Raw genomic sequence first — 26,406 nt, 5'->3', positions numbered from 1 at the left:
ATGGGTGTTCTTAAAATTTCATGCTCTTTCATTAGAGATGTCATTTGATATACTTTCGACGAATTTTTAAATCCGAAGACGGAGAACGTACGGTTAAGGCATTTGGTTATCACACTTTATGACCTATAACTCCCATCGTATCATCGCCGCAACGTGCGGACACTTGCTCTCGTATAGATATAATAATACAGGCGTGGAACCTATGGCTGTATGGTCCCAACATAATAAAATATACCGATTAGGCTCTTCTGTTTCTGGCACATGTAATCATCTTTCCAAAAATAAAATGACAAAAACAAATAGTATTTACAATTTACAACTAAGATCCTTTTGTTGGTCATTACTTTACTCGTGAATAAACATTTTCTAACAAAATATTTTTTCATTTTTTGTCTCATCAAACAACATTATTTTCATTTTTAAATAGTCCACGCCTACTACACAGCTTACCAAAACTGTCACGAAACTCTCACATATTGTAATTTTTATTTTATTATTTATAACATTAAACACCCGTCACTATTATTCATTAAACATTTATAAATAAGTCAACTCTTAAAAACCGTCACCAATAATATAACAAACTCACCCGCCATTTTTAAATTCTTATCCTAAAAAACTATAACAAACATTCTTTTTTATTTTTCTCCGGCGAGCAAAGTGCATGGATGGCCGCCGCCGTCATAACCACCGTTCTCCTCCTTATAACTTATTTCACAGCCACCAAGTCCACCGTGATCTTCACCGGCTCGGTCTCACCTAATTTCACAGCCTCTCATTTCACGTTTATTGATCAAACAGGCAATTTTTTACGTTCTATCAATCAAACTTACACGGCGGCAATACTTAGCCAAGAACCGACTTCCTCCTCGTTTTATGTCGTGGTTTATCATACCGACTCACGTGTCATCGTGTGGACGGCAAACCGGAACAACCCCATTTCAGATTCGGGTCAACTTCGACTCACTCAAACAGGAATCACCATATATGATGATTCGGGGACACCTGTATGGTCTACGCCCCCGGTGGAGTCAAAAGTGGATTCTTTGCATTTGTTTGACTCTGGGAATTTGGTTTTGCTAGACAGCTTAAATCAATCTGTCTGGCAGTCTTTTGATTACCCAACAGATACTGTTGTGTCAGGACAACGGTTTCTGTTGGGTAAAACATTAGTTTCAATGAAATCTCCGGCGGATTTTTCTGCTGGAGATTATAAGTTCACTTTGACATCCTATGATGGGATGTTTCAGTGGCGAAACTCAACTTACTATAGATTGTTGATGGACCCAAAATCTATTAAAAACTCGAACCAACCCATATCATATCTCATGGTAAATGGGTCGGGCTTTTATTTATCTGGTGACTCAGGGGTAGTGGTACAAGTATTACTATCATCATCGGATAAAGATGCCGGTTACCGGATTTTAAAGATCACAAACGACGGTTATTTAACCGTCACAAGATTCATAAACAAAAACTGGGTGACGGATTTCACTACGCCAGCAGACACTTGCCGGGCTCCCAACAGATGTGGGAAGCTCGGCCTTTGTTCTGCTGACGGGTGTTCATGCCCGCCAGGGTTTCATAACGACCCAAAAACAAACACAGGGTGTTCCTTTTTGGAAAGTTCTTTATTGTTCCCAACACCTTGTGATGGGAACAGAAGTGTCCTACGAGAAAACTCGTCGGAGACTTATAGCTATGTAAAACTCGGAAATGGGATGAAGTATTTTGAGATTGATTATATGAATCCATTTGCAAGTGGGGTGAGTCTATCATCATGTGAAGATCTTTGTAGTGCAAAATGTTCTTGTTTGGGCTTATTTCATGAGAGTTCATCAGGACTATGTTATTTGATTTTTAATAATTTGGGTTCAATTATTTCAAGCTCAAGTAATGACTCTGATGATAAATTGGGGTTTATCAAAGCAATATCTTCCTCACCTGCATCTCGATTTCAAGATGAAAATTCGAGTTCTGATTTCCCTCTGGTTGGTTTAGTGTTACTTCCTGCATCCGGGGTTCTATTAATTGCGATTTTCGCAATTTGGATGCATCGAAGAAAAAGAAGTACGAAAATGAGATCAAATTCTAAGAAATTGGTTGATAGTTCATATACAGATGATCTTGAAATGTTCTCGATAGCCGGTTTACCCATAAGGTTTGATCACGAGGATCTTGTTCAGGCAACCGCGAATTTTAGTACACAAATCGGGTCAGGTGGGTTTGGGACAGTTTACAAAGGGGTTCTTCGTGATAAGACGGTGGTCGCGGTGAAGAAGATTACTGCTTTAGGTGCTGCAGGGCAGAAGGAATTCGGTACTGAAATCGCGATTATTGGAAACATTCATCATGTGAATCTAGTTAAGCTCAAAGGATTTTGTGCACATGGAAGGGATAGGTTCTTGGTTTATGAGTACATGAGCCGCGGGTCGTTGGATAGAACCATCTTTGGATCTGGACCGCCTTTGGAATGGCAAGAGCGGTATGAGATTGCGGTTGGGACTGCTCGTGGTCTTGCGTACTTGCACAACGGGTGCGAGCACAAGATTATACATTGTGATGTTAAGCCGGAAAATATTCTTTTAAGTGATAGTATGCAAGTAAAGATTTCCGATTTTGGGTTGTCAAAATTACTTAGCCCGGAGCAATCGGGCTTGTTTACAACGATGAGAGGGACCCGTGGGTACCTAGCACCCGAATGGCTTACCAACGCGGCCATATCAGATAAAACAGATGTTTACAGCTATGGTATGGTTTTATTGGAGTTGATTCAAGGAAGAAAGAATTGTGTTCAAGCTCGAACACATAGTTCAGGGAACCCAACTACTAGCACAGAGGGTAAGTCCTCGGGTTCCTCAGGAACCCGGACCCATTATCGTGCTAGAGCTTTTTATTTCCCATTACACGCATTGGAAATGCACGAAGAGGGTAGGTACTTAGACCTTGTTGACCCAAGGTTAACTGGTCGTGTGTCAAGAGAAGAGGCCGAGAAGCTAGTTAAGGTCGCTCTATGTTGCTTGCACGAAGACCCTTCGTTACGACCCACAATGGCTAATGTGGTTGCAATACTAGAAGGAACGTTGCCAGTTAGTGAACCGCGGTTGGAGTTGTTAAACTTTTTGCGGTTCTATGGAAGGAGGCTCACCGAGCCATCAATGGCTGAAACCGGTGTCGAAGTAGAGGTACCGAGTGGGTTTATGGTTCCAACCATGGATAGTAGTAGTCCAAGTGTGTCCCCGAGCACTTGTTCGTATATGTCAGCACAACAAGTTTCGGGTCCTAGATAACAGTAAAAATGTATATATTATTGTTGAATGATTTCTAACTTTTGTTTTCTTAACTTTCAAGAAAGTATATAATGTTACGAATATAAACGATAGTGAACGTTGTACCGTAGTTTTGAGGGTTTGAAATTTTTCGAAATTGATTTTTGTGTAAATTGTTAAGAAATTATTGTGGTCTAAGTGTCTAACCAACCAGTATTTCTATATTTTTGGGTAAATTCTATACAATCATGATATATTTATCGAGAAAAGTTTAAACCAAGAGTCTCTTTAAATAAATTTATACTACCATATTACCACTAAGTCAACTTTCAAATTAAATACTTGATATTATGATGTTGATTTTTAGTTTCTTTTTTCTATATATATATATATCAACCGATCAGTGGTTGAAGCTCATGCCTCTAGAAACAGAGGTCATGGGTTCGATCCTCATGCCCAGCAAGGCTGGAGGTCCTTTTTTACCTATGGTAGAACCTGGAAGCAGCCTCTCTACCTTTGATAGGGATAAGGTTGTCTACATATCAACCTCTCCATACACCGTCGAAGACGATATTGGGACCCAAAATCCGTGGAAGACGACTTTTTTTCTATATATATCAACGAAGCACCGCATCGGCACATCCTAAAACTCAAATAATTGTCATTTAATTTGTTTACTAAAGACGTAAGATGGAAATGGAACATGTAAACATGGAATTGGTCGTCAATTGGTTTAAAAAGTCCAACAGGATGTAAAATATTATTGCTATTAAATGATTTATATATTATTTGATTCTTATATAAATATATTTGGGAAATGCTAAATACAGCCCTAAGGGCTATATTTAACGTGCATAAAAAAACTTGTACCTTTTGTATTAAAAGTCTGCCCCCTGATTTTCATGGTAAATGTACAAATAATTTATACACCTTAAACACAGCCCTTAAGGTTGTATTTACAAACCCCAATATATTTTAAAGATGAAATGGAGTGGATGAGCACAACTAGGCTATATATGATATACTTTAACATTTAGTTTGATAGAAATTTATACAGTATCATCTCATCTCATCCAAGTTTTATATATGAATAACTACAACTTGTATTTGAGATTTAGCTTAATGGTTAAATGGTCATCCTTTTTTACATGAGGTCTTGGATTAAGCTATGAGGAAGACATATGAATTAAGTCCTTTATGAGAGCTTAACTTAGGTATTCTCAGGTTCAAGTCTGAGGGGGCAGGGTTTATCCCTATTAATAGTCGTGCCTTCAGGCAGATTAGTAAGGGGTTTTCCCCATCGGGTATTTAAAATAGGCATTTCTACTCCGAGTAAGCTCTCTAGAGCGGACCCGATTAAGACAACGTATGGTAGACCTCCCGCTGTCGAATCGCGACACGAAGTTTCCGGCAAAATTATAAAAAAAAAAAAAAAAACTACAACTTGTGCAGTAGTAAACCTCATGAATCTTTTATAACAATTAATATATAATATTACCAAATAGTTGAAACAAACCTTGGTGAAACAACTCAAATAAAGAAATATTCTAACATTCTCCACAGATTAGCAAGTTTAGTCAAGCATATAGCTTAAGCACGACTAGTTAAGTATATATAAACTTTCTTAATTTAATTTATAAAGGTCTCCAAGCATGTATATTTGGTGATATACTTGTACCAATTCAAGCACCACGATAAAAGAATACTAATTGTAGTAGTCAAAAGTTCAAACAACACGGTAAATGGATTAAAAAGTGTACTTCGAATTCTTCGAAGATAATTGAACCTCGCTTCTAAGTATATAAAATTACCATGTTTAAAAAACAATATACATGACGTATTAAAATTGGTGCTTTGGATATATACGAGAATTAATGCCTTCTGGGTTTAGAAAGAATTTGTAAGAATTATAGCTTAGTGGTTGAGGATCAGCTTTACATGTTAGAGGTTTTGAGTTCGAGAAATGGGAATGACATTTGAAAGACTTTCACAATAAAGTCCTCCAGTGAAGTAAGTTTGAATCCTGCAAAGTGGGCAGGGTTTTATTCCAATTAAATGTCGTGCATTCGGGCGGTTTAGTTGGGAGTTTCTCCTCCTACTAGGTATTGAAGGTGAGTGAGTTCTCTAGCTCGGACCTGGTTAAAACAACATAATCTAGATCCCCAGCTGCGAGTAAATAATTCACACCTTTCAAAAAAAAATCCCGATTAATATATTGCTCAATGTGGAAAGAAAAAAATAAATAGTTATTACTTTAGTCATCTTAAAATTATTAGATTATTCCGTAAACGTTTAATTCAAAAAAGCATATGATAAAGGTAATTAAACTATGATTTTAGAAAAAAACAATATATATATATATATATTGGTCGTTAATTGTATAATTTTGGTCATAGTTTGTTATTTTGGTCATAGTTTGTACATTAAAAACAAATCTTAAGGCAGTTTAGAAATATATCACGTCATTCATAACATCTTATAGTAGATGTAGTTAATACTCGATAAGTTGATATCATGTCTATCTGTTTCACATTATCAATAATTGTATATTTGTCGGATTTAAAATAATTGGTATACATTGACTTAATCAACCTTAGAAAGCCTTGTACAAGTTAAAACATCTAAATTATATAATTGCGGGGGTTGCGCAAACAAATGCTCCCTCTTCCACAAATTATGACGTAGGCTCAACCACTTGGGCTTAAGACAAAGGCTCGACCACTTGGGCTTATGACGTAGGCTCGACCACTTGGGCTGACCTTAGGTAGGCACCCCTCCGTAAAGCGCAATAGAGGTCACAAACCTAGGCCATGAACCTGTTGATCATTCATTGACCCTGTCCAGGCAAGTGTCTTTCTCAATGGCCTCGCTCACTTTTTATACTACACCCCTTCCCCTTTGGCTTTTATCTTTCCATCGATGTGGGATAATTCCTCAAGTTTTTAAGTTCAACTTTCTTTCTTTCCTAACTTAGTACCTTTGTAAACTATATTCGTATTTTGTAAACATAAAGTTAATTATCATCAATATTTTCTAGTAACAATACGTATGAATAATGAATGTGGATCAGAATACATGTTTAGACTCTCTAAATTGCGGCCAAAATACACTCCAAATGTCTATAGATAAAAGAACTGTACACATTAATCTTTGCTTTCAAATAAGAGTAAACTACATTAAGTTAGAGAGAAGGAAGGAGTAAAGGTGTGGGGTTTGATTGGATAATGGGAACTGATGGATAGGGGGTTGTGAAAGGTGGAGGTGCTTTTATCTGTATTGCATAACAATAGTCCAGTGCAGAATTGTAGAGACGATTGGTGGCAGTTACTAGCGGATGACAGCATTGATAGGGCCGGGAATTGAGGACGCCTTCTCGGGTAGAGCACTCGAGTAGTTGGCCGTCATCGGTGTTAGATGGCAAAGTATGGAGACACGGGGTCAGAAGTTATCTCGCCCTTGGATCATATATGTATCAGCTTAAACTTTATCTCGTGTTATAATGGAGCATTCGAAGTGTGGCGGAAAGTGTTTGATTGGTGGAAAGTTTATCCCAATGGACTTGGATTCTATAGAAAAATAATTATTCAGGAGGGCTTAGTGGATGGGTACTAAACGAATGATTTGAGAGGCAGTAATATTAAGTGGTGTTTGAAGATTAAAGATCACCTCAACTTTGTTACACTTTATGGATATTCAATTTTTAGAATTTGAAATCTGATTGTTGAAACGATCAGCAATTTATGGTTCAAAGCACTGTTAAGTGTTTAGTCTAGTTCTGCTCTTGTGCTGCTCTACACATGGGTGTTGTTTTCAGATGGAAGGTATAATTTTGTTACACTGCAATAAAATTATTTATATAATTCAGTCAAAATAGGTGTGTTGTAGGTGTGAGATGGTTTGCTTGTGATCTTGTGCTCATCTGTATGGACGTGTCACCATGTATTTTGTGCCATCTTTCCAAAATAAAAAGACATCAACTTATGGCTAAACTTAGGAAAGTGTTGATGCTTGTAGGAAAATTTCTTCATAACAATTCAACATGAACAAGCTTGAAATGAGTTAAAATCTACCAGATCTCCAAAAGTTATTTCCCAAGTCAAACAAGACAGAAACCGGGAAGTAAGTCGTGTAAGGAAAACAGATGGAATGATGTATATAGGCACAAGGGAAAGGTGTATAATTAATCATCAATTTTGTATCTAAATGAATCCATGTTCTGTAAGTTGATTATATACAATATATATATGTACTTTATGTACGATATGGCAGCACGACCGAAATTGTTCACATAAAATCCTCTTGGTCTTCAAGGGAGCGCTTCTTAGCACTCAAGTTAAGCTTAAGGCTTTCTGGTAAAGGAGGTGTTCTTCCCCTTCGAAACAAAACAGCAAGTGCCTTCATCTTCTGGCACATATCAAATACCTGCAACTCGTAATTTACATAAACATCAAGCTTTAGAATGCACTTTGTTTACCTATATACTTCATGCATGAATCTTCAAATTATTTCTTTCTTCCATTGGTTACGGTTAGATACAATCATTAACTTGTTGTTTTAAAATATTGGTCGGTATTCTTTTTCCCCTAATAGAACCAAGTCCAATTTTGCATATAAGCTTTTTGGAAACCACCAAGCAACTGTAGCTCTTATATAGTACATAACGTTTATTTATATATAAGAAGCTGTCCTTACCGATGAGGCGTCAACCTCTGCAACCCCTTCACAACCTTGACCTCCTCCTTGCAACAGATCACAGTATTTTGCTGCTTCGGTCTCGTCTTCAAATACCTGTAATATGAAATTTAGATGTGTGAAACTATTATCACTTTACTTTGATAGAAGTGCTAAAAAGGGCGGTTCAAGTAGCAGCTTGAAGCAGGTTTGGGTCAGAAATCAAAATAGGTAAATTTTTATAGGGGTCAAAATCCAAAGTAACTTTTAAACATTTAAAATGCCTTCAAGTCACTTCCAACCCATTTTACAAGTTTCAATTTAAAGATAACCAGTGACCTTGAGATAATAAAACCCATGACAACCCACAGTTTCATTTAAAGGTAACCAGCTTGAGATCATTATATAACCCATCACAACTCTCTTTTGAGTGAATGGGTCAAAAAAATGGCATCGCTATATGAAAGACTACTGTTGAGATACAAAGGGTTTAATAAATCAAATGTGAAGAAAAGAGTAAAACTTACAAGCACTCCATCCCGCACATCCTCCACAAGCATTTGGAACTTATTGGCTGTTGGTTTCTTTGTTTGATTTCTTGACTTGCGTCCTTTGGAAAACAACATCCCAAGTTCCCTCTCAACTTCACTGTTATCAAAACCAAAATTGTAAGAAAGAAGTACAAGTTATATATAGAAGAAAACAGCATAAAGATGGAAGATGTAAAAGGTCAGAACAAGCCAGGTCGGTTTAGGTTGGATTGAGCCAAAACATGTCCCACTGAATTTTACTATTTATAAGCAATAAGTATCAAATATGATTACAAATGTTATATTAGTTCAGGAATAATCTCAATCATGCAGGAGGTTTCAAGGCATTATAAATATGCTTTCGCAAAATTTTGACGCTTCAGATCCTTCTAATACTTTTCCACTTTCGCTACCTTTTCACTTACACCCGTTTGATGCATTAGAGATAAAACATTAAAACATAAAGCCCACTGTTCGATTCATTATTAAGGGCATGCTTGCTTGAAAGTAGTTAAAGGAAAGAAAGGCAAAGGTAATGAAAGAATCAGTTACATTCATTCTCCCCAATTATCCAGGTAATGCTCCATTCCTTACCAATCATTACCATTACTATTCTTTAGCCTATAATACACCCAACCAAGCAACAATCCAAAATTTCTAGATTTTGTTTTCTCTTGTTAAAGAGAAGTTTTTGCGAAAGCAAATGTATCAAGGCTTCTCCTTACTATTTCGCTATTCTTACACCTCACAATTACACCTTATGTGCGGGCATGTATAATATAGAGCGTAAGTGAAAAATGAGAAGTGATACCTGCGATTCATTCGTGTTTTCATTGTGCACAGCTGGTTTTCTCTGCGGGTTAACACATAGACAGCTTTTGAATCTTCTCTCCATGGATTGGCCTCCAATACTAAATCAAAAATAGTTGATTTGAGTGAGTCACTTACAACAGTTAAGTGCTTATTTTTATAGCATACAAACCCACTTTTTCTAAACACTCCCTACACCAAAAGATTAGATACTACAACAACTTAAAAACATATAAAGATAAAGATATATACCATCATAACTGCTGGAATCAAAAGATTGTTGAAGATGACGACGCATGTCATACGCACGTGATGAAACTTGTTCAACAAACTGGTTTGAAGAACCAGGTATACTTCCGTCTAATCTTAACGCCTCATCAACTTCTTCGTTTTCTTCTCCGTTATTTCCGGCAACGGCGTTTAATTTAGATTCGATTCTGTAAGGTTTTAACCTAGGGTTTGAAGTTGAAATTGAATGGAAAAGATGACGGTGATGATCGGGATGAAGGAATCTGGTGGCGGAGGTGAGTCTACGGCGGTGGTGATGGAAAGGAGGTAGGATGATTGAGGTTGAGACGGTGGAGATGGATTCCATTTTTTTTTTTTATGATGATGGAATTATAGATATAGAAATTGTGTTTGTGTTTGTGAGAGAGTAGGTTGAGAAGGTGGTGTTGATCGGTGGCAGCGTGAACGACTGAAATACCCGACTATACCCGGAAAAGGAAATGTTTACTGAATCTATTATGGAGATTCTATTTCTACTATTTCTATTTTCATTGGTTCTAAGATTTTTTTTTTTTTTTTAGCCTTTTACTTTTGATATACTGTTGCAATAAATAATTAAACTTTAAATAAAACTATAGGTCTAACTTCTAAGATAATAATATACGAACTACGAAGTACCTTTTTTTGCTGGTTGAATCCGAAGGATCTCAACCCCACTTTTTTTTTTTAATAGAAATTGAATATGTTTTGGTTACTATTTTATGATACTTTTTCCGTTTCAAAATAAGTATTTTCTTGAATAAATTAATAGAGTTTCAAGAGATATGTAATTGTATTTTGTATTATGATGCTGACGCTATTTATCGCTTTGTGTATTTCTGCTCAATTTTGCATTTGCAAAATAATTCCTATCACTTCTTTAAAGTTGAAGAAAAGAGACCAAGTGGTTGAAGACATTATTTGTACACAAACTTCACTGATAATGCACATCAAGAGCAAGAGCCATAAAAATGCACATTAAGCCACCCCCAAAATAGTTTCATTTCTAAACTGTAACATAGTAATGAGTTATGAAAATGAACCTTGTTATATTCACACGCAAGTGCATCGAAACAAAAGAGGTGACCAATGAGTCAATGACACATAGACCATCTCAGCTGTAATGTCCGAACAGTGGGAAACTCTCTAATTGAAAAATATGCATGACAGTAATCACACAAGCATAGCCATTACAAGACGTAGCAGACCTTTTTATCAGAATCTTGTTTAATTATCGAGGATCATGCTAAAAGGTAAAATGAAGAGATCAAATTCCATTATAATTTTACAACAAAGCTCAAACGAGAGATGGTGTCTGACTTGGCAAGAACAAGGTTTATAACATATGTACATCCAATATGGTCAACGTATTTAGATGCCATTTACTAATGAAAAATCTTATAATACAAGATAAAGATGATTGCAAGCAAAAAGGCTCCAATCACTGAACCAAGGATCCACTTGTTTTTTGACATCCTTCTTGACATAGATGTCAACACTTTCTTACTTTTGTCAATCGCATCATCCACACCATGAAGCTGACAAAACAAAGAAATAGAGTTGTTATGATAATTGTTGCCTGGCGAATTGAAAAGGGACTAGGGGCTCAGAACATATGCAGTTTTTATCGTCTCCCAAAATTTATAATACAGAATAGGGTTCCCCCCAATCCCCATTACCCTTTTTTTTTTATAAATGAATCTGTCGAACTAATTGTAATGGCTAGAATCATATGCTAAAAGGTGTGCAAATGTGTGATTTGATAGTCAATCAATTGACAATAGAATATACGCAATATAAAGGACCCATGTTCTGATGTGGAAAAAATGAAATATATTGGCACATGAAAACACAACCATATCATAAGGTATTGTGTGGTAGCACTTGTTCTTTTTGGTTACACCTTTTTGTTATGTAACAAGGATGACCTGATTAAAAAATTGGCCCGTTTAGCAGAGCTATTTACTTTTCATAATACTAAGATGAAAGTAAATAAAAATCAAAACTGTGTTATATTAGATTCACAACTCAACATCTCAACTAATCAAAGTCGAGTGTACAAGTTATCAACTACACAGTTTTTTAGATAAGCGTGAGTCAATCACAATTTTTTAGGTTTTTACGAGTAGTTTTTTTATTTAGTTGTCATATTCTAAATGTAAAAACAAAAATGTTGCCAAACAAGGTCTAGACTAACAACGAGCATGCCTATCAAACATACTAACACCTTTCCATTGCAGCACAATAATTCCATTCATTTAAGTATTTAAATTCACTATTATATGGTCCATTCGATGCGATAACATTACTAAACTAATACCCTCTTTAGTGCCACAAAAATGAAGAATGGTGAATATAATATGCTCATTTAGTGCCACAAAAGACGAGAAAAAATGTAGCATGTAAGATACCTTTGCGTGCGAGTTTAGGAGAGTTTCTCGTTGTTGATGCAAATCTTGAAGTATTGAGACCCCAATCTCCTCTGTTTCAAACACAGCTCTCCTGCTTTCTCTAATTCTATCACTAGATTGATTTAGCCTCTCAGTTGACATTTCCATTCTTTCTCGTTGACCTGCAGAAGCCTGTAATGAACCATCAGTGAAAATATCTTCCACTGGATAAATTCTTTGCGAGATGGAGTTTTGTTATATGAAAAAGATGTCAACCTACGATATCAGACACACACTTAAAAGGATACATCAACAATGTAACAAACTTCCTAACTCATCTATGGTAGATCTAATCACTTCCAATATATAAAAACACCATCCATCAGAAAATGTTTAACTGTATCACGAGCTCCTAGTAGAAGGTATCACGCAAACCATAACCAAGTAGAAAATGCACTTTGCTTCAAGCTAGCTGTTAGTAAATGTGGCACGTCTTTCATTATTGTAGCACATCACTGATGACTCCTTTTTTGGGTTTCAGTGTTGGATTAGTATTGGTGACTTGTATTTCTTTGGACGACGTCATGAGGCATGTCTCATTTACTTCCAGATGTATTGTGATTTGTAAGTTTTTACAATTACAATATTGATAAAATTAACCAAGGGGTATACCTCTTATAACCCAAAAAAATTGTCAGCTTGCAACAACACATTACATATCAACTTGGAAATACAGACTAGCAACCTGTTGTTGGTAATCCTTTATGTAATGTGTATCTATAGCAGATGCAAACCCCTTTTTTCCCAGAAAAGTTTACAAAATATAGCTTGATGTGAATGGTGAACCCCTAACTAGAATCATTTTGGTAGTCCGTTACTACAAGTTCATAGGTAACACCAAGTGGCCAGCTCGGTAAATGGTCTGTTGCCAGTTATATGACTATACGAGACCTTCTATACTACTAATTTTGACTGCTTCAAGGTATAGCTGAGCTTTTTCAGACGTAAGGTGTTGTGTTTTAGAAATGAAGCCATGAAGGTCGTGTGGTAAATGAACTAGGCCACTAGGGAGATTCTGATATTGTAGATGTATCTCATTATACAAGTATGATGCAACAAACACTAATTTTAGGCCAATGTTGGACATTGGAGCGGGCGAGCGGCATAAGCCTGATTTATGAACTATATACAGGCTCCCTAAATTTCACTTTTTAGTGGCCTTTTAAAAACTGACACTTAGTACAAGGTCGTCTAAACTTGAGAACATCTGAAAGCATTTAAGCTGGAATCTTACACATTGACGTAAAACAAGACTCAAGAAATAAAGGTAATATCTTAATCTTATGCTTGTACTTCACTGCAAATGGGCCAAGTTCTTGAAACGACAAAGAGCAGTATAATGTATCTACGATTAAGAAAATATCCTGGGATAAAGTAGTTAATTGCAAAGTTCTAACTGCTCTAGAAAAATTCAACGAAAGGGCAACAATAGTCAATGCAGAAGTATACTAAAATTACCATTAACCTTCCATAAGAACATGTATTACTGTTTTACTCAGGAAAAAAATTGTTCATTCGGTAATTTACATCAACATTGTAGATCTACGGATCGTCACCTCCTATCTTCCAAAATAACCTTACAATTACTTGTTTGATCATTATTACCAACGAAATCAAATCTATAATATCTATGAGCATAGGAAACTTACATCTAGATAATTACTAGTTCAAGACAGATGAAAACACACAAACAGGCAGACGAATTCTTCACAAAAAACATAAAGGTATAAATAAACGATATATGAGTACTTTTACCATATGAGCATCGACCATTCCGGACTCGAGCAACTCTTCATGTGCAGTTTGACCGCCTTTAGCTGAAGCAAGTTTTTTAACTTCCTTTTTCAACTTGGTCAAATCCGATTTGTATTCTCGAAGCTTCGCAAGCAGCATTGCCTTCACACTTGGCTGCAAACTTCTTGCCTCAAGATCCATTTTTCTTATCTGCCAAAAAATTTTAAGAATTCCATATGTAAATTATAAACCGAAAACCGTAGAACGCTTTGCATAAAAACAACGATAAAAACCGGCTACTTATTACCAGAACATCAGCCTCATCTAATCCAGATTGTAGTTCTGAAATCTCTTTGCTTTTTTGCTCTTCATATCATGATATATTGCAATTAAAAACAGTATCAGTTATCTATATAAGCAATATATATATATATATATAAGTTATCAATATAAGCAAATATATATAGATACAAAGTTACTTATATATGTATATATATATATATATATGAAATGAATAAATACCTGGATCAATAATAGAAGAAGCTGAATTACATTTTCTGGATAAATTCGTAGACAGCTCACAATACTGTCTTTCGTATCCTTCAAATAGTGCTTCACTCATCTCAAATTTCTACAAAAATAAAAAAAAAATAATTAATTAAAAAAAAAAAGGATTCATATTGACTAATTAAATATGATGCAATATAATTGAGGTGAAAAAAACCCTAGACTTGAGATCCGATCAAGTGATCAGATTAAGGCTAATTTGGATATAACATATCAAATTAATTGAAATGAAAATGAGGGATTATAAAGTGTAGATCGATTAGTATTGTGACTTACAGAGATAGAAAATACTAAAATATTTTGAGAACGATCGTGATGAAAGAAAAATGGAAAATGAATAAATGGGAAATCCTTTTGAGATGTGGGCCGTGGTGTTTACATTGTCTGCGGGCTTCCGGTAATGAAACGTGTGTAAATAAATGGACTCATGGTTTGTTTCGACAGGTCGAAACAAAGTTCATATGGTTTGCTTATTTTCGGCACATGATTTATATATTTTATATAAGCCTCGTTTTTATAACTAATTTACTTTTTCCAATTAAATAACCTAAAAAATTTTTATGAAGACAAAGATGAGATTAGAAAAAAGATTTAATGGAATACAAATGTTATAATTTTATAGTTTTAAAAGGAATTTTAGATTAATTTTTAAAAAGATATATCATTTTCTTTTCTGAATTAATGAATTATAAGGTTATTTTTGAAATTATGATGACTAAGTTTTACGGACCAAGATTGTTCTCGTGCTTAAAATTTTAAACCGAGTTGGTTTCATGGTTAAGTCTCTATGTGATGATTAAGAGTGACATATCAAGGTTTGACAGTTGGTTTGTTCATCAAATTTGAACTATGGTGGTCAATTTTTTTTTTGGTTAGACACCTTGATATGACGCTATTTCAATATTTCATTTGTTATAGTTGAATTCAATAATTTCATATATCATTAGGTTGTTAAGTTCAACTCTTGTTTAGATTCAATGCTCTAAGTTGTATTTTAGATGGAAAAACTATTTTAATTACTCATTTGTATATAAATATTTCGTTTAAAAAAGTACTCTTTGACACACTTTGTTATTAGAAAATAACAAGTTATTGAGTTATATACATATAAACAAGTGATTATTAGGTGCATATAATATGTAATATTATTTTATGTGTTGGTCTATGCTCCTTGCACACCCCCTTAATCTAAAAAGTAGTATGGTTTCTTCTTCATGTTTTGATCATTGTATTTTAAATGCATTATGTTGTATAGTCCTATAATATTTTGTCTATTACTTCGCCTCTCTCCTCTTTCTTCTTTTATCTCTTTCCTTAGTTTTTACTCTCCTCATCTTAACACATTTTCATATCTCTTCACACAATTTAAATTCCAAACACCTCTTTCTCGATCTCAAACCTTCCTACTGTCTCCCTCTTTTCTCCAGCCACCATCACACGCCATCGTTGCCCGTCGTCCCTCTCTTATAATGGTTGTGTAGATTCAGATTCGTGTATAGATGTATATATAATCAGTTCAATAATCTATTTTCTTTGTTTGTTTTTATCCGGTTGAACTTTTTATATTTCTCCTTGTCATGACAAGTAGTACCATATGTTTTTTTTATGGTTATGTACCTAAATTTTGGTTGACGGAGGTGTAACCTCAACAATCCTTTAGCCCCTTATGTGTAATGGTCATAATGGAGTAATATTGCGCACATCACCATAACTATTTATCAAATGCATTTTTAATATATATGATAAAAGAAAGAACAAGCCAACAAGGTGATAGTTGTGAAAGAGTCCCATATCAAGATATCAATCCCCATCATCATGATCACAACAACTGCCACCTCTCATTAAGTTAGAAAGATTCACATAAATGACGAATAAAAACAATTAAAAAAAAAATTTTGAGTGGCAAGTATTGTATCGGTGGACAAAAGCCAACATTGTCTAAATTTGGTAAATACGGAGTATATAGTTTGGTGTAATTTTATACATACGAAAGAAAAGGGGGGTTTGAAAAGAAAAAAAATTGGTAAAACCTTAAAAAGAATATCTTTTTTTTTTGGTAGTTGGACGTTATAGCTTATAACCAACGGTTAGATGATATGAGATCCAAATGATTAAAACCAAAAATATAACCGCGAAATAAATATACTTCCATACGCGATACAAGCAAGTCAACACGTTTTGTTTGGCCTGCCTTCCTTGTTCCGATATAACAACTGCCGCAATCCCCGATTCCGCCGCTGCCACCACCACCGGTCAACGGAAGTCAACGCTCAGAAAACACACGTACATATATATACATATGTAATAAAAGTTGCAACAAAATTCTCCCACTAGGTATGATTTGTAGCTGAATTCTATTAAGTTATGCTCTAACTGATTAATTTTGTAAATAAAATATTATGTTAATAACTTAATATCTCCGTGAAATAAATATTTTGTTAGATAGATAGATAGATTGAGTTATAACTGATTGAGTGTTAGTAAATCAGTTACCTCTAAAAATGGAGTGATTCTAACTTAGACACGTAAGATAATGCGTCGATTGATTACCATCCAGATTTTTAAGCGTAATAGAATCTAAAATAGTTAGTCAAGTTTACAGTTTAGGCCTCTAGAATAGCTTTTGAACGAGTCTAACTTTTTAAGTTTTTTGTTTGGGCTCGACTCGAGCTTGAAAGTTGTTATGCTTGAAGTCGACCTTAATCAGGTCGAGTATCTTGTTAAGCACTTGACTCGTTTACATCCCTAATCCGGCCAGATGAAAAAAGTTGGTCCAAAGAGTCAGGTAAACGTCGTATGCACGTTAGGCCTGCACCAGATTTTGGTCCTTCTTAAGAGATCCATGTAGCTCTTTTCGAGATGAAAGTTATGCATCTTTAGTAAATAATTAGTTAACAACACAAAATACGTAGATATCTAATTTGAGTTGCTGTTGATGTACTTACATTTGTTAATTCATTTATTTGTGGACTAGTTGATTGTATATAAACTTCTAATAATCTGAATGCAGATCTGCTGTTGGTTCTCACTAATTTGTGAGTTTCTTCAGCAAAAGGTTTGGGATTACCAAATGTTTGTCTCCGGTCTTTTAGCGTCTGTCGCAATCAACTTTACACTTTGTACAATCTTCTTCATCTTGTATTCGGTTTTGAGAAAACAACCTGGAAATTATAAAGTATATGCTCCACGTATGCTTGCTGAGGGGAGAGCCCATCGTCCAAGGCGCTTTCATTTAGACAGGCTGTTACCAACTGCTGGTTGGTTGAAAAATGCGTGGCAACCTTCAGAAAATGATCTGCTAGCATATTCAGGACTCGATGCTGTCGTATTCATGAGAATAATCATCTTCAGGTGATCACATCTTTCAAAAACTTGCATACACGATGGTCTTTATGGATGAAAATATCTAGGTCCCAAGTGTTAATCATAGGAGCAAAAAAATATACCTCCTTGTGGCCACAGAGGTTCACCCACGACGACTCCGGGCTGACCAGAAAGCATGTGGTTGCCCTGAGATTAGTCACCAAGCCGGTCGGATACCTAGGTTAACAAAAAAAGGCGATGAATAGTCCTTTAATTCTTGCTTCTTATTTGCAGTTTCAAAGTATTCTGTATAGCGGGATTTATTGGAATCTTCATTTTAATCCCTGTGAACTGCTCGGGAAATCAGCTGCATGATATGGACTATGTAAACATAGCAAATAATACACTGGAAGTATTTAGCATTTCGAATGTAAACAATGGCTCGGATAGGTAATCTGTGGTGACTTGATATCATATATGCATTCAAATGTGTGTGCTTACTTGTAGAATTCTGATAGTTGTATTGGAATCTTCTTGCAGATTATGGTATCATTTGGGTGCTGTATATTTTGTTACCTTGATTGTGTGTTATCTTCTCTATGCGGTATGTGTTACTATTCCTGGTCCTTTTTACCTGTTAGTTAATGCATAAAACAAGTTATCTCCAAGGTGCCCTCTGGTAAAGGCGTCCCGAAGGTCTCAAAAGAGTCATGAGGTCGAACCTCACTGGGTAAACATCATGGGATGGCCAGGGAATACCGGTTAGGACATATTCTGATATACATGATAGCCTAAGGCTCAAGTTTCATCCGGTAACCTGAACAGGGATATGCTCTGTTTACCTGTTTAGTTAATGCATAAAATAACCATACTGAAACATCATGCTTCAAAAATGACAACACCAATAAATTCAATCACTCCATATATATTTGACCTTATCATATACTCCATATATATTTGACCTTAACAATGATATAATTGGTGAGCAGTTTTTCATAATTTTGTAGAATGCGCATCGTCTTTTAAATTGGTTTGTAGTTTTTATGCAAAAATAATTGTTTAACTTGACAAAAATGTTATCATTTCTCCTTTCTGTGGCTGAAGTTCAACCTTTTTTGTTTTCTTTTCTTTTTTAATATATAAGCAGTAGTTTTGCTTTAAATGCTTGATTGAGATCTTACATTCAATCCCCCAGGAATACAAAAATATAGCTTCAAAGAGGATTGCTTATTTTTTCTCATCAGAACCTCAACCTCATCAATTCACTATCTTAGTTAGTAATATACCAGTTTCGAAAGGAAGCAGTGTTCGCAGCAGTGTTGAAAACTTTTTCACGGAATATCATCCTGACACATATTTATCTAGTGTGGTCGTTCATCGAAAAAGTAAAGTTTGGACTGTCAGTGTAAGTTGCACTTATGTTCTTGCACTTTCTTTTTATCATTGCAATTTGCAAGTAGTTTTTAGTATATTTGATATAACTAAGCTATAACCATGTCCAGAATGCTGTGAAAAATTTATACAAGAAGATTATCAATCTTAGAAGGGTCCACAATCAGCAACAATACATGCGTGTAGATCACCAAGAAAAGATGCCAGACGTGGAGGTGAATGTGAGAATTGACAAATCGAGAGAGGTCTAATTCTTTTCTACTTCTCTAATCTCCAATATTCTGCAGTTATTCTAGACTTCTAGTATGGATCTAATTAAATATGTCTGCACTTTTTCTTGAATGATGCAGCTTTGTTTTGTTTCTGTTACTATAAATTTATAACATCCCTATCTTCCATTCATAATTTTAAAAAAATAATCTTTCTTTCTTTTATTGCTAAGAAAGGAAGTCCGAGCTGCATTTGTGTCTTTTAATTCCCGTTATGGTGCTGCAATCGCCCTTCACATGCTTCAAGCAAATAATCCTACTCAATGGCTAACTGAGCAAGCACCTGAGCCACAGGATGTTTATTGGCCATTCTTTTCTTCAACATTTATGGGAAGATGGATTTCAAAACTGATAGTCATTGTCTCATGTGTTCTTGTCACAATCTTGTTCCTTATTCCAGTTTTTATTGTGCAAGGACTTACAAATCTTGCACAGCTGGAAACTTACTTTCCTGCTCTCAAAAACATTCTTACCATGTAAGTAACTTCTGCAACTCCCTTGTTTTTAGACCTTTATGTTATATGAAACAGAAACTCTTAATTTTGCAACTCTTGTTTTCCAGACAGTCCTGGATCCAAATAAATAGATGAACATTTGAAAGTTGTATGTGATTTGGCTCTATGTAATTTTTAAGCTCATAGCATGTTCATCAATGATGCAGGTCTATCGTAAGTCAAGTAATCACAGGATACGTTCCGAATCTCATACTTCAGGTGTCACTGAAGATAGTTCCTCCCATCATGAAAGTTATATCTTCTCAACAAGGCTATACTTGTGTTAGTGAGATTGAAAGGAGTGCTTGTCACAAAGTAATTTGGTTTACTGTGTTTAATGTTTTCTTTGCGAACGTTCTATCGGCCTCCGCATTCAGTCTGGTATTTATTATTCTTGAGATCAAGGAGATCCCTTCTAAGCTTGCTGTCTCTGTCCCTGCTCAGGTAAATCCATGCTCATGAATTTCTAAATATATATGCCATTAAGTAAAATGAAAAATCGGATGTGATATAACCGTTTTAAACAGAAGTCCCCAAATCAATAAAACCATAACTTATAACATTCATATGGGGTGCTCAAATTTGAATTCTAAATCTGATTATTACGACTTGAAATCGCAATAATTAGTTTATAATGTTTGGTAAACATATTATGCTTATCAGGTAACTGGGTTTGAATAGTCAATTTCACACCACCTCAACAGAAATTATATATAAGCATGAAATAAAGGTTTACTAATTTACCCCTTCTATTATCTAGTTTGAGAGAACTTTATCTATTTCACAAATCATATAGAGTTTTTTTCACAAAAAATGTCATATTTGGTCATTTTATTTGTTAATATGCTAAACCTTTTTTAAAACACTCGCACATCTGGTTATTGCAAATTCAAATAGTGAAATTGGTAGCACATCCAAGCACCTGCAGAAAGTTAAATGAAGTTTCCAACAAAGATACGTATAGCAGTTGTTTTAATTTCTAGACCTATTAAGTGTGTTTAAATCGTTTATTGTCATCTTTGGTGATAAACTTAGGGCTAATGGCATAGGAATGTAATGAACTTGGGACGAATTTTTATTGTATGAATGAGTGAACTTTCAAAACGTCAACTTAGAAATCGGTAATGTTTGACGTAAAGTTTAACGAGCCTTTCGTTAAGTCCATATGGTGACGTTCGTTTTTGAAAAAATAGAACTTTTTTTCAAATTATCTTGAGATACAAGTATAAGTCAGTACTTTCACTACCAAGAAAAACATGCCACATAAAAATTACTTGCGGGATTTTTTATATGTTTACACGTATAACATACTCGTATGATAAAACTCTTTTTTTTTAAGTAATACTTAGTATTGTTGAATCGTAAGTAAAGTAACGAATTTAAAGAAGAATCTAAATCAGATGATTTTATTTTTAAAGTTACTAACTTACCATAGTTTTTGTTAAGTTATACATCATATGGTAATGAGTTAGATACTTTTTACAGCAATTGAATGTTTTGGAAGTTCATTGCATTCCCATGCCATTAGCCCAACCAAAAAAAATGTAGTCATTTTGAAATACTTGAAGTCTTACATATTGGGACTTTCTTGAAATTTTTTGCAGGCATCATTTTTCATTGCTTATGTTGTTACATTAGGATGGACAAGCACCTCGTCAGAACTCTTCCGGGTGATACCCTTCATAGGGAGCCTATTATGTAAACCTTTTTCAAGAAACTCCGACCATGACTTCACAGTTCCATCTTTTCCTTATCATCAAGACATTCCAAAGATTCTTTTCTTTGGACTTTTGGGATTTACGTACTTTTTCTTGGCTCCTCTGATCATTCCCTTTCTCCTGGGTTACTTTGCTCTTGCATACATCATATATCGTAACCAGGTTAGTTAATAAAGTAATCATAGTAAGCATGGCTTAAAATTCTATATCTAAAAACTGAATGAGTTTCTTTGAATTCTTTGTGATTATGATCTAATATTATGACATGTGCAAAATTGTGCATACATTGTCTATATGCAATATGCATTAAATATATTCTGTAAAAATTAAGGTTATATGCAAGAAATAGCATCATGCTTTTAAAGTTCGTCAAAGACTCAAAGTATAATATGCTTCCATCTTTTCCCGTATGTAACTTAGTATATTTAATTGGCTCGTTAAGGAAAATTTTTACTCAAACTACTGTAAACTTCGTACTTATTATAAATAAATAAGCTCCACATGGACAATGACATGAAATAAAAGCAGTGCCACATCATCGGATCTAATGATTATCAGATTATGTCAGGCATTGTATAATGGGTTACATAAAGTCTGTTTCTATTTTAAGAAATTCAGGAAAAGTACGTCGCTATATTCAGCATATAACCCTCAAACTTTGAACTACATTGCTATTAGTGATTTAGTTCTATCATCAAGATGGCAGTTTTCACTTTAATACTTGAGGATATGTACCTCACTATGTGAGCCTTCACGATTGTCGTTACTGATTAAATACCATCCTTTTTAGTGACGATTAGCAAACTATTATTGTTGTGCTCTAGATAGCGGTTGTAACAATGAATTTGAATCAAGTTTGATTAGTGGTACATTTACATGCAGCTCTTAAATGTTTATGCACCCAAGTATGAATCTGCTGGGAAGTTCTGGCCAGTTGTTCATGATTCTACTATTTTCTCACTTGTTTTGATGCAATCCATAGCATTTGGAATCTTTACACTGAAGAAGCTTCCTCATGCCACCTCTGTAACTTTGCCTCTTCCTGTTCTTACGCTTCTCTTCAACGAATATTGTCGAAAGCGCTTTCTACCCATTTTTACAGCCTATTCGACCGAGGTATGTCACTTCATGCCTATACTATATAAGTAATTTCTTGCATTTGTGTGTGAACTGATAGTAAATACTGGCGTTGGCAATTTCACTTGCGAAACATTCTTAACCTCAAATAGGTCAAACTAAAAAGTTTAGCCATAAACGTTACAGTTGAAACAGGTTGAAAGTCGTCCCGTGTGTATTTGTTCAAAGATATAAATTATCAATGTAATTGTCATGTGATCTGAACAAGGTAACATCATATATCATCATTGTAAAAGTTGGTACATACCGTACATTACAAATTAGGGTGGCAATATGGATGGGTGCAAGTACACTGGTGGGGTAATGGGTCAAATAGATATGGTTGGACCCATAATCACTTTCTTTTTTCTGTTCTTTGGACTTGTAGAGCATGATATCTAACAATTACAATCGAACTTATCATAAATAAGAAATGCATTCTAATACACTTCTAGACTTGTAGTTACTTTTTACCTATTGGACACGTTTGATCATTTTGTGTTAAATATAGCAGCTTAACCCATATGGCCCATTAGAGGTAATAGATAAGCAGAACACCTTTTATATGTTAATGGGTTGAATTGCTACATCTATTCCAAAATATTAAGAATCATCATGGATGCGTTTATTATCAATGCGTCACTGGATGGATATCAAAGCAGGAATTATTGTATCTCTACAAGCCACTTGTATACGTTTGTAATACTAATTTATTTTTTGGTGCTCTCTTTGTACTTTTGTGTCTGTAGGCTTTACGCAAGAAAGATAGGGAAGATCAATCTCATCCTGCAATGCCTCAATTTCTAAACCAAGTGAGTGCCGCCTACCATAATCCAGCACTTGTGCCCATGTCATATTCTGCAAGTTACGACAGTCTTCATAAACCCCTTATCCCTACTGCTGAAGTTAGAGGCTAAAAGAATACTTTATACTGCATGACGTGCAATGATAAATCAGGATACGTGTGTGAATACTCTTATTTATTTTTTGAGACTAGAAAAGAGTCTATACCAGATGATAAGAAACCTCCATACAAATTTAATGTACAGAAGCTTAGGCTGCATATTATGTGCTTAGTCACATGTAGATGATGATTGATTTGTAACTATTTGTATGAACTTGTCTTCCTTCTTATATTGAATATATATTTAGTGTAGATTTGTTTGAGTGTCAAATATTTTTTGACATTTTTGTTGAACGGCATTAAATATCTTTTGAATTCAAAGCACGGTTCAGATTGGAATTCTTGCTCTAAATTTGAACTTTGTAATGAATTAAGAAAAATTCCCCCGCCCTGTGATTCATGCCCGATAAGTCATGATCATCCATACTTTTAGACCTAATTCTCCTTGTCAAAAAAATCATAACCAATTAACCATAATCTCAAACAAATTAGTTCCAAGAGGGTCTCCTGCTTCTGTTGATTATATAATCTACACTCTTGCGCTGGAGAACGGGGCTAAGCGATATGCCGAAGCTGTGGGATGTAAAAATACATTGGTGTGGGAGTGGTCCTCTTTATTAGGGTGAAGCACAAGCGGTAGGCAGGTAGTTTAAGACCTAGTAATTCAAATAGAAATCATGCTAGTATGCTACAAAATGGATAATGACGAGTATACTAGTGCTTGCCTAAAATAGGTATACAAGTGTCAAAATTCAATGCCTTTTACTTGCCTTTTTCATGGTGGTCATGGGAATGATTACTTTTTGTATAATTTTGACTAGACCATTATCATTAGGAGTTCTTTATCATACGTTAGTCTTCCGATCTCTTATGTTGAATTTGAACCTTAAGTAATTTTGTTTTTAGTTTTATTTGTTTTTAGCTAACATTTCAAAGATTATATCATCCTCATAATAAGTCAATAATTGATTGTCATAATTTAAATTTGCAACATAACTTAAGCTTAAGTATCACCTAAAGACAAATTTGTGACAATACACTTGAAAATGTATAGTATTCAAATTCAAGATTTTTAGATAATCCAACAAACTTTAAGTGATATTCAGCTAAGTTTGTTGCGACTGTAGTAAGAGACATGACCTTTTATTCTGAACGTTCTAATCTATTTTTATGATTCATTTTTTGTTGTGAAAATAGAATACGCGATATAAAAGAGGAGTCATGGCTTATACTCTTATCAATAGGTTAGCACATCTTTTATTATTACCATTTGACCACTAATATACCAGATAGGATTGACAAAATTAAGTAATTTTTACGAATCGGTATAAAAACAGAGAGAAAAAATGAAAAGTTTAGTAAAATAAATAGAGTACTAGAGTGTTATGTGATCATGCCACGTTATGATATCAAATCATTTCATTGATCAAAGCCATGTCATATTCGCAATTAATATCCTTACGGAGTGATTGTTTCGAGATAAGTATTTGATTCCAAATGTTAATCTACTCATCAATCATTTTAGTTTCAAGGTCTAATAACGTATAAGTGTATGACTTCCCGTTGTCATATTTTGTTTTCGACGATTCTCTAACACATATGAGAAGTCAAAATAAGTTTGGAAATTTTTATAAAAGTCAAATTTTGTATTCATATATCACGACAAAAACATGTGTTAACCATCAAAGTATCAAACCAATATAACACTTTGACTATTTTCATTAAACACACACTAACAACACTATATATGTATAGAAATACAAACAAGAAAACGTAAACATTACCAACAAATCTTTCAATATCTGTGTTACCAAAAATCATAGAAAAAGAAAATGATGCTTAGATGATGTAAATCTTGGTTTATCCTTAATTCTTTTGTATTTATCCTTTTAAACAAAAATTGGACATATGAATCAATAAAAGTAACATTAGATTCCCTAACCACTCAAGGAACCGTGTCTATCGTATCACCATCATTAATCCCTTTTGAGATAACTCTTTGTATAACATTGATTACTCCAAATTATTCATCGGTTTATTCAAACGAGTTTACAATGTCATTTAGAACACCAAACATTCGAATTCACTTAGTTTTTAAAAATATGCATCTAAGGGCTAAGGCACATGTTATAACACATTCATGAAACTTAAATTTTTTAACTTCAAGAAGATAAACATTATGAAGAAAAAAAATCATGATTGCATGATAGGAGAATTAGAAAAACAAAGATAGAAAAACACGTTTAACTATATATGTAAAGTGAACTATCATTTGTTTACAATTTTCATGTAACATATGAAATGCCAGGAGATCTAATATTCTCATTTAAAAAAAAAAAAATCAAGGTCGAATCATATTAGATAAGATTCTGCCGGGTTAATCATGAAAAAAGTTAGAAAATAGTCACATTAATATCTCAGTTGATGATGGTCATTTTTATCATTTTTCATTGTCATTTTTTATCTTTTTTCATGGTCATGTGTTGGGGAACTTTTGAAGTCTTGTATTTTCATCTGTTGTGATGTATCTCCGTGTTACATCTTGTAGCATGGAGGTATATGTGGTACTTTTTTGTTGTAAGTCTACAATTTATGCTGTATATTTGGTTATATGGTAATATAAAAGTCTACATTATTCAGAAATTATATGTATCTCACTTAGATTATATAGATATGAGTCAAATCTCAATTTTTTGAAGATAAATTAATAGATGTACATGAAACAAGTAAAAGAATATAATAATTTATCTGCAGAAGGACCCGTATTCTAGTACCATTAACAATCAATATGTTGATAAAAGATGAGGCAAAATGGTGGCTCAAATTAGTGGAACGTGCAATGGGGTCAACATTACAAAAACCCGAAGTGATAGTTTTATTTATTTAAAATATGATAAATCTTGTTCTATTAG

At 34.4% G+C, this 26,406-nt stretch overlaps 4 protein-coding genes and 1 pseudogene across 4 annotated transcripts; 2 read left to right on the top strand and 3 right to left on the bottom strand.

The window, feature by feature from the left end:
* The first annotated feature begins 660 nt into the window (after nucleotides 1-660).
* On the top strand, nucleotides 661-3,373 carry LOC122597408 (G-type lectin S-receptor-like serine/threonine-protein kinase At5g35370). Its single transcript, XM_043770006.1, has one exon. The coding sequence runs from the start codon at nucleotides 669-671 to the stop codon at nucleotides 3,288-3,290; it is 2,622 nt and encodes an 873-aa protein (XP_043625941.1). The 5' UTR covers nucleotides 661-668; the 3' UTR covers nucleotides 3,291-3,373.
* A 2,532-nt stretch (nucleotides 3,374-5,905) lies between these two features.
* On the bottom strand, nucleotides 5,906-6,121 carry LOC122598735 (annotated as a pseudogene).
* Nucleotides 6,122-7,423: 1,302 nt separating this feature from the next.
* On the bottom strand, nucleotides 7,424-10,057 carry LOC122595767. Its single transcript, XM_043768204.1, has 5 exons — nucleotides 9,533-10,057; nucleotides 9,282-9,381; nucleotides 8,468-8,588; nucleotides 7,962-8,057; nucleotides 7,424-7,691 (listed from the first exon to the last, which is right to left on the bottom strand). Exons 1-5 carry the CDS (start codon nucleotides 9,873-9,875, stop codon nucleotides 7,554-7,556), a joined length of 798 nt encoding a protein of 265 aa, XP_043624139.1. The 5' UTR covers nucleotides 9,876-10,057; the 3' UTR covers nucleotides 7,424-7,553.
* A 744-nt stretch (nucleotides 10,058-10,801) lies between these two features.
* LOC122595772 (vesicle transport v-SNARE 12-like) lies at nucleotides 10,802-14,697 on the bottom strand. Its single transcript, XM_043768209.1, has 6 exons — nucleotides 14,575-14,697; nucleotides 14,254-14,362; nucleotides 14,039-14,097; nucleotides 13,753-13,941; nucleotides 11,959-12,129; nucleotides 10,802-11,085 (listed from the first exon to the last, which is right to left on the bottom strand). Exons 2-6 carry the CDS (start codon nucleotides 14,351-14,353, stop codon nucleotides 10,933-10,935), a joined length of 672 nt encoding a protein of 223 aa, XP_043624144.1. The 5' UTR covers nucleotides 14,354-14,362; nucleotides 14,575-14,697; the 3' UTR covers nucleotides 10,802-10,932.
* Nucleotides 14,698-16,413: 1,716 nt separating this feature from the next.
* On the top strand, nucleotides 16,414-23,746 carry LOC122598025 (CSC1-like protein At1g69450). The gene is made up of 11 exons (XM_043770630.1): nucleotides 16,414-16,632; nucleotides 17,309-17,649; nucleotides 17,896-18,051; nucleotides 18,142-18,205; nucleotides 18,797-19,006; nucleotides 19,104-19,238; nucleotides 19,440-19,738; nucleotides 19,924-20,200; nucleotides 21,361-21,636; nucleotides 22,357-22,590; nucleotides 23,340-23,746. Exons 2-11 carry the CDS (start codon nucleotides 17,369-17,371, stop codon nucleotides 23,505-23,507), a joined length of 2,100 nt encoding a protein of 699 aa, XP_043626565.1. The 5' UTR covers nucleotides 16,414-16,632; nucleotides 17,309-17,368; the 3' UTR covers nucleotides 23,508-23,746.
* Nucleotides 23,747-26,406: the final 2,660 nt, after the last annotated feature.

This window comes from Erigeron canadensis, chromosome 4 (assembly GCF_010389155.1).
Source record: "Erigeron canadensis isolate Cc75 chromosome 4, C_canadensis_v1, whole genome shotgun sequence".
NCBI classification, from domain to species: domain Eukaryota; kingdom Viridiplantae; phylum Streptophyta; class Magnoliopsida; order Asterales; family Asteraceae; genus Erigeron; species Erigeron canadensis.
The sequence above is the reverse complement of the archived record's forward strand: the minus strand, read 5'-3'. Positions and strand labels throughout refer to the sequence as shown.

Coding starts and splice junctions, on each gene's coding strand:
- LOC122597408 (XM_043770006.1), top strand. CDS start 669: ATGGCCGCCGCCGTCATAACCACCGTTCTCCTCCTTATAACTTATTTC.
- LOC122595767 (XM_043768204.1), bottom strand. CDS start 9,875: ATGGAATCCATCTCCACCGTCTCAACCTCAATCATCCTACCTCCTTTC. Junction 8,589..9,281: donor AAAACACGAATGAATCGCAG/GTATCACTTCTC, acceptor TTTTGATAACAG/TGAAGTTGAGAGGGAACTTG. Junction 8,058..8,467: donor ATGTGCGGGATGGAGTGCTT/GTAAGTTTTACT, acceptor TTCATATTACAG/GTATTTGAAGACGAGACCGA.
- LOC122598025 (XM_043770630.1), top strand. CDS start 17,369: ATGTTTGTCTCCGGTCTTTTAGCGTCTGTCGCAATCAACTTTACACTT. Junction 17,650..17,895: donor ATGAGAATAATCATCTTCAG/GTGATCACATCT, acceptor TCTTATTTGCAG/TTTCAAAGTATTCTGTATAG. Junction 18,206..18,796: donor TGTGTTATCTTCTCTATGCG/GTATGTGTTACT, acceptor TCAATCCCCCAG/GAATACAAAAATATAGCTTC.
- LOC122595772 (XM_043768209.1), bottom strand. CDS start 14,353: ATGAGTGAAGCACTATTTGAAGGATACGAAAGACAGTATTGTGAGCTG. Junction 13,942..14,038: donor TAGATGAGGCTGATGTTCTG/GTAATAAGTAGC, acceptor ATTTTTTGGCAG/ATAAGAAAAATGGATCTTGA. Junction 12,130..13,752: donor GAATGGTCGATGCTCATATG/GTAAAAGTACTC, acceptor GGTTCATTACAG/GCTTCTGCAGGTCAACGAGA.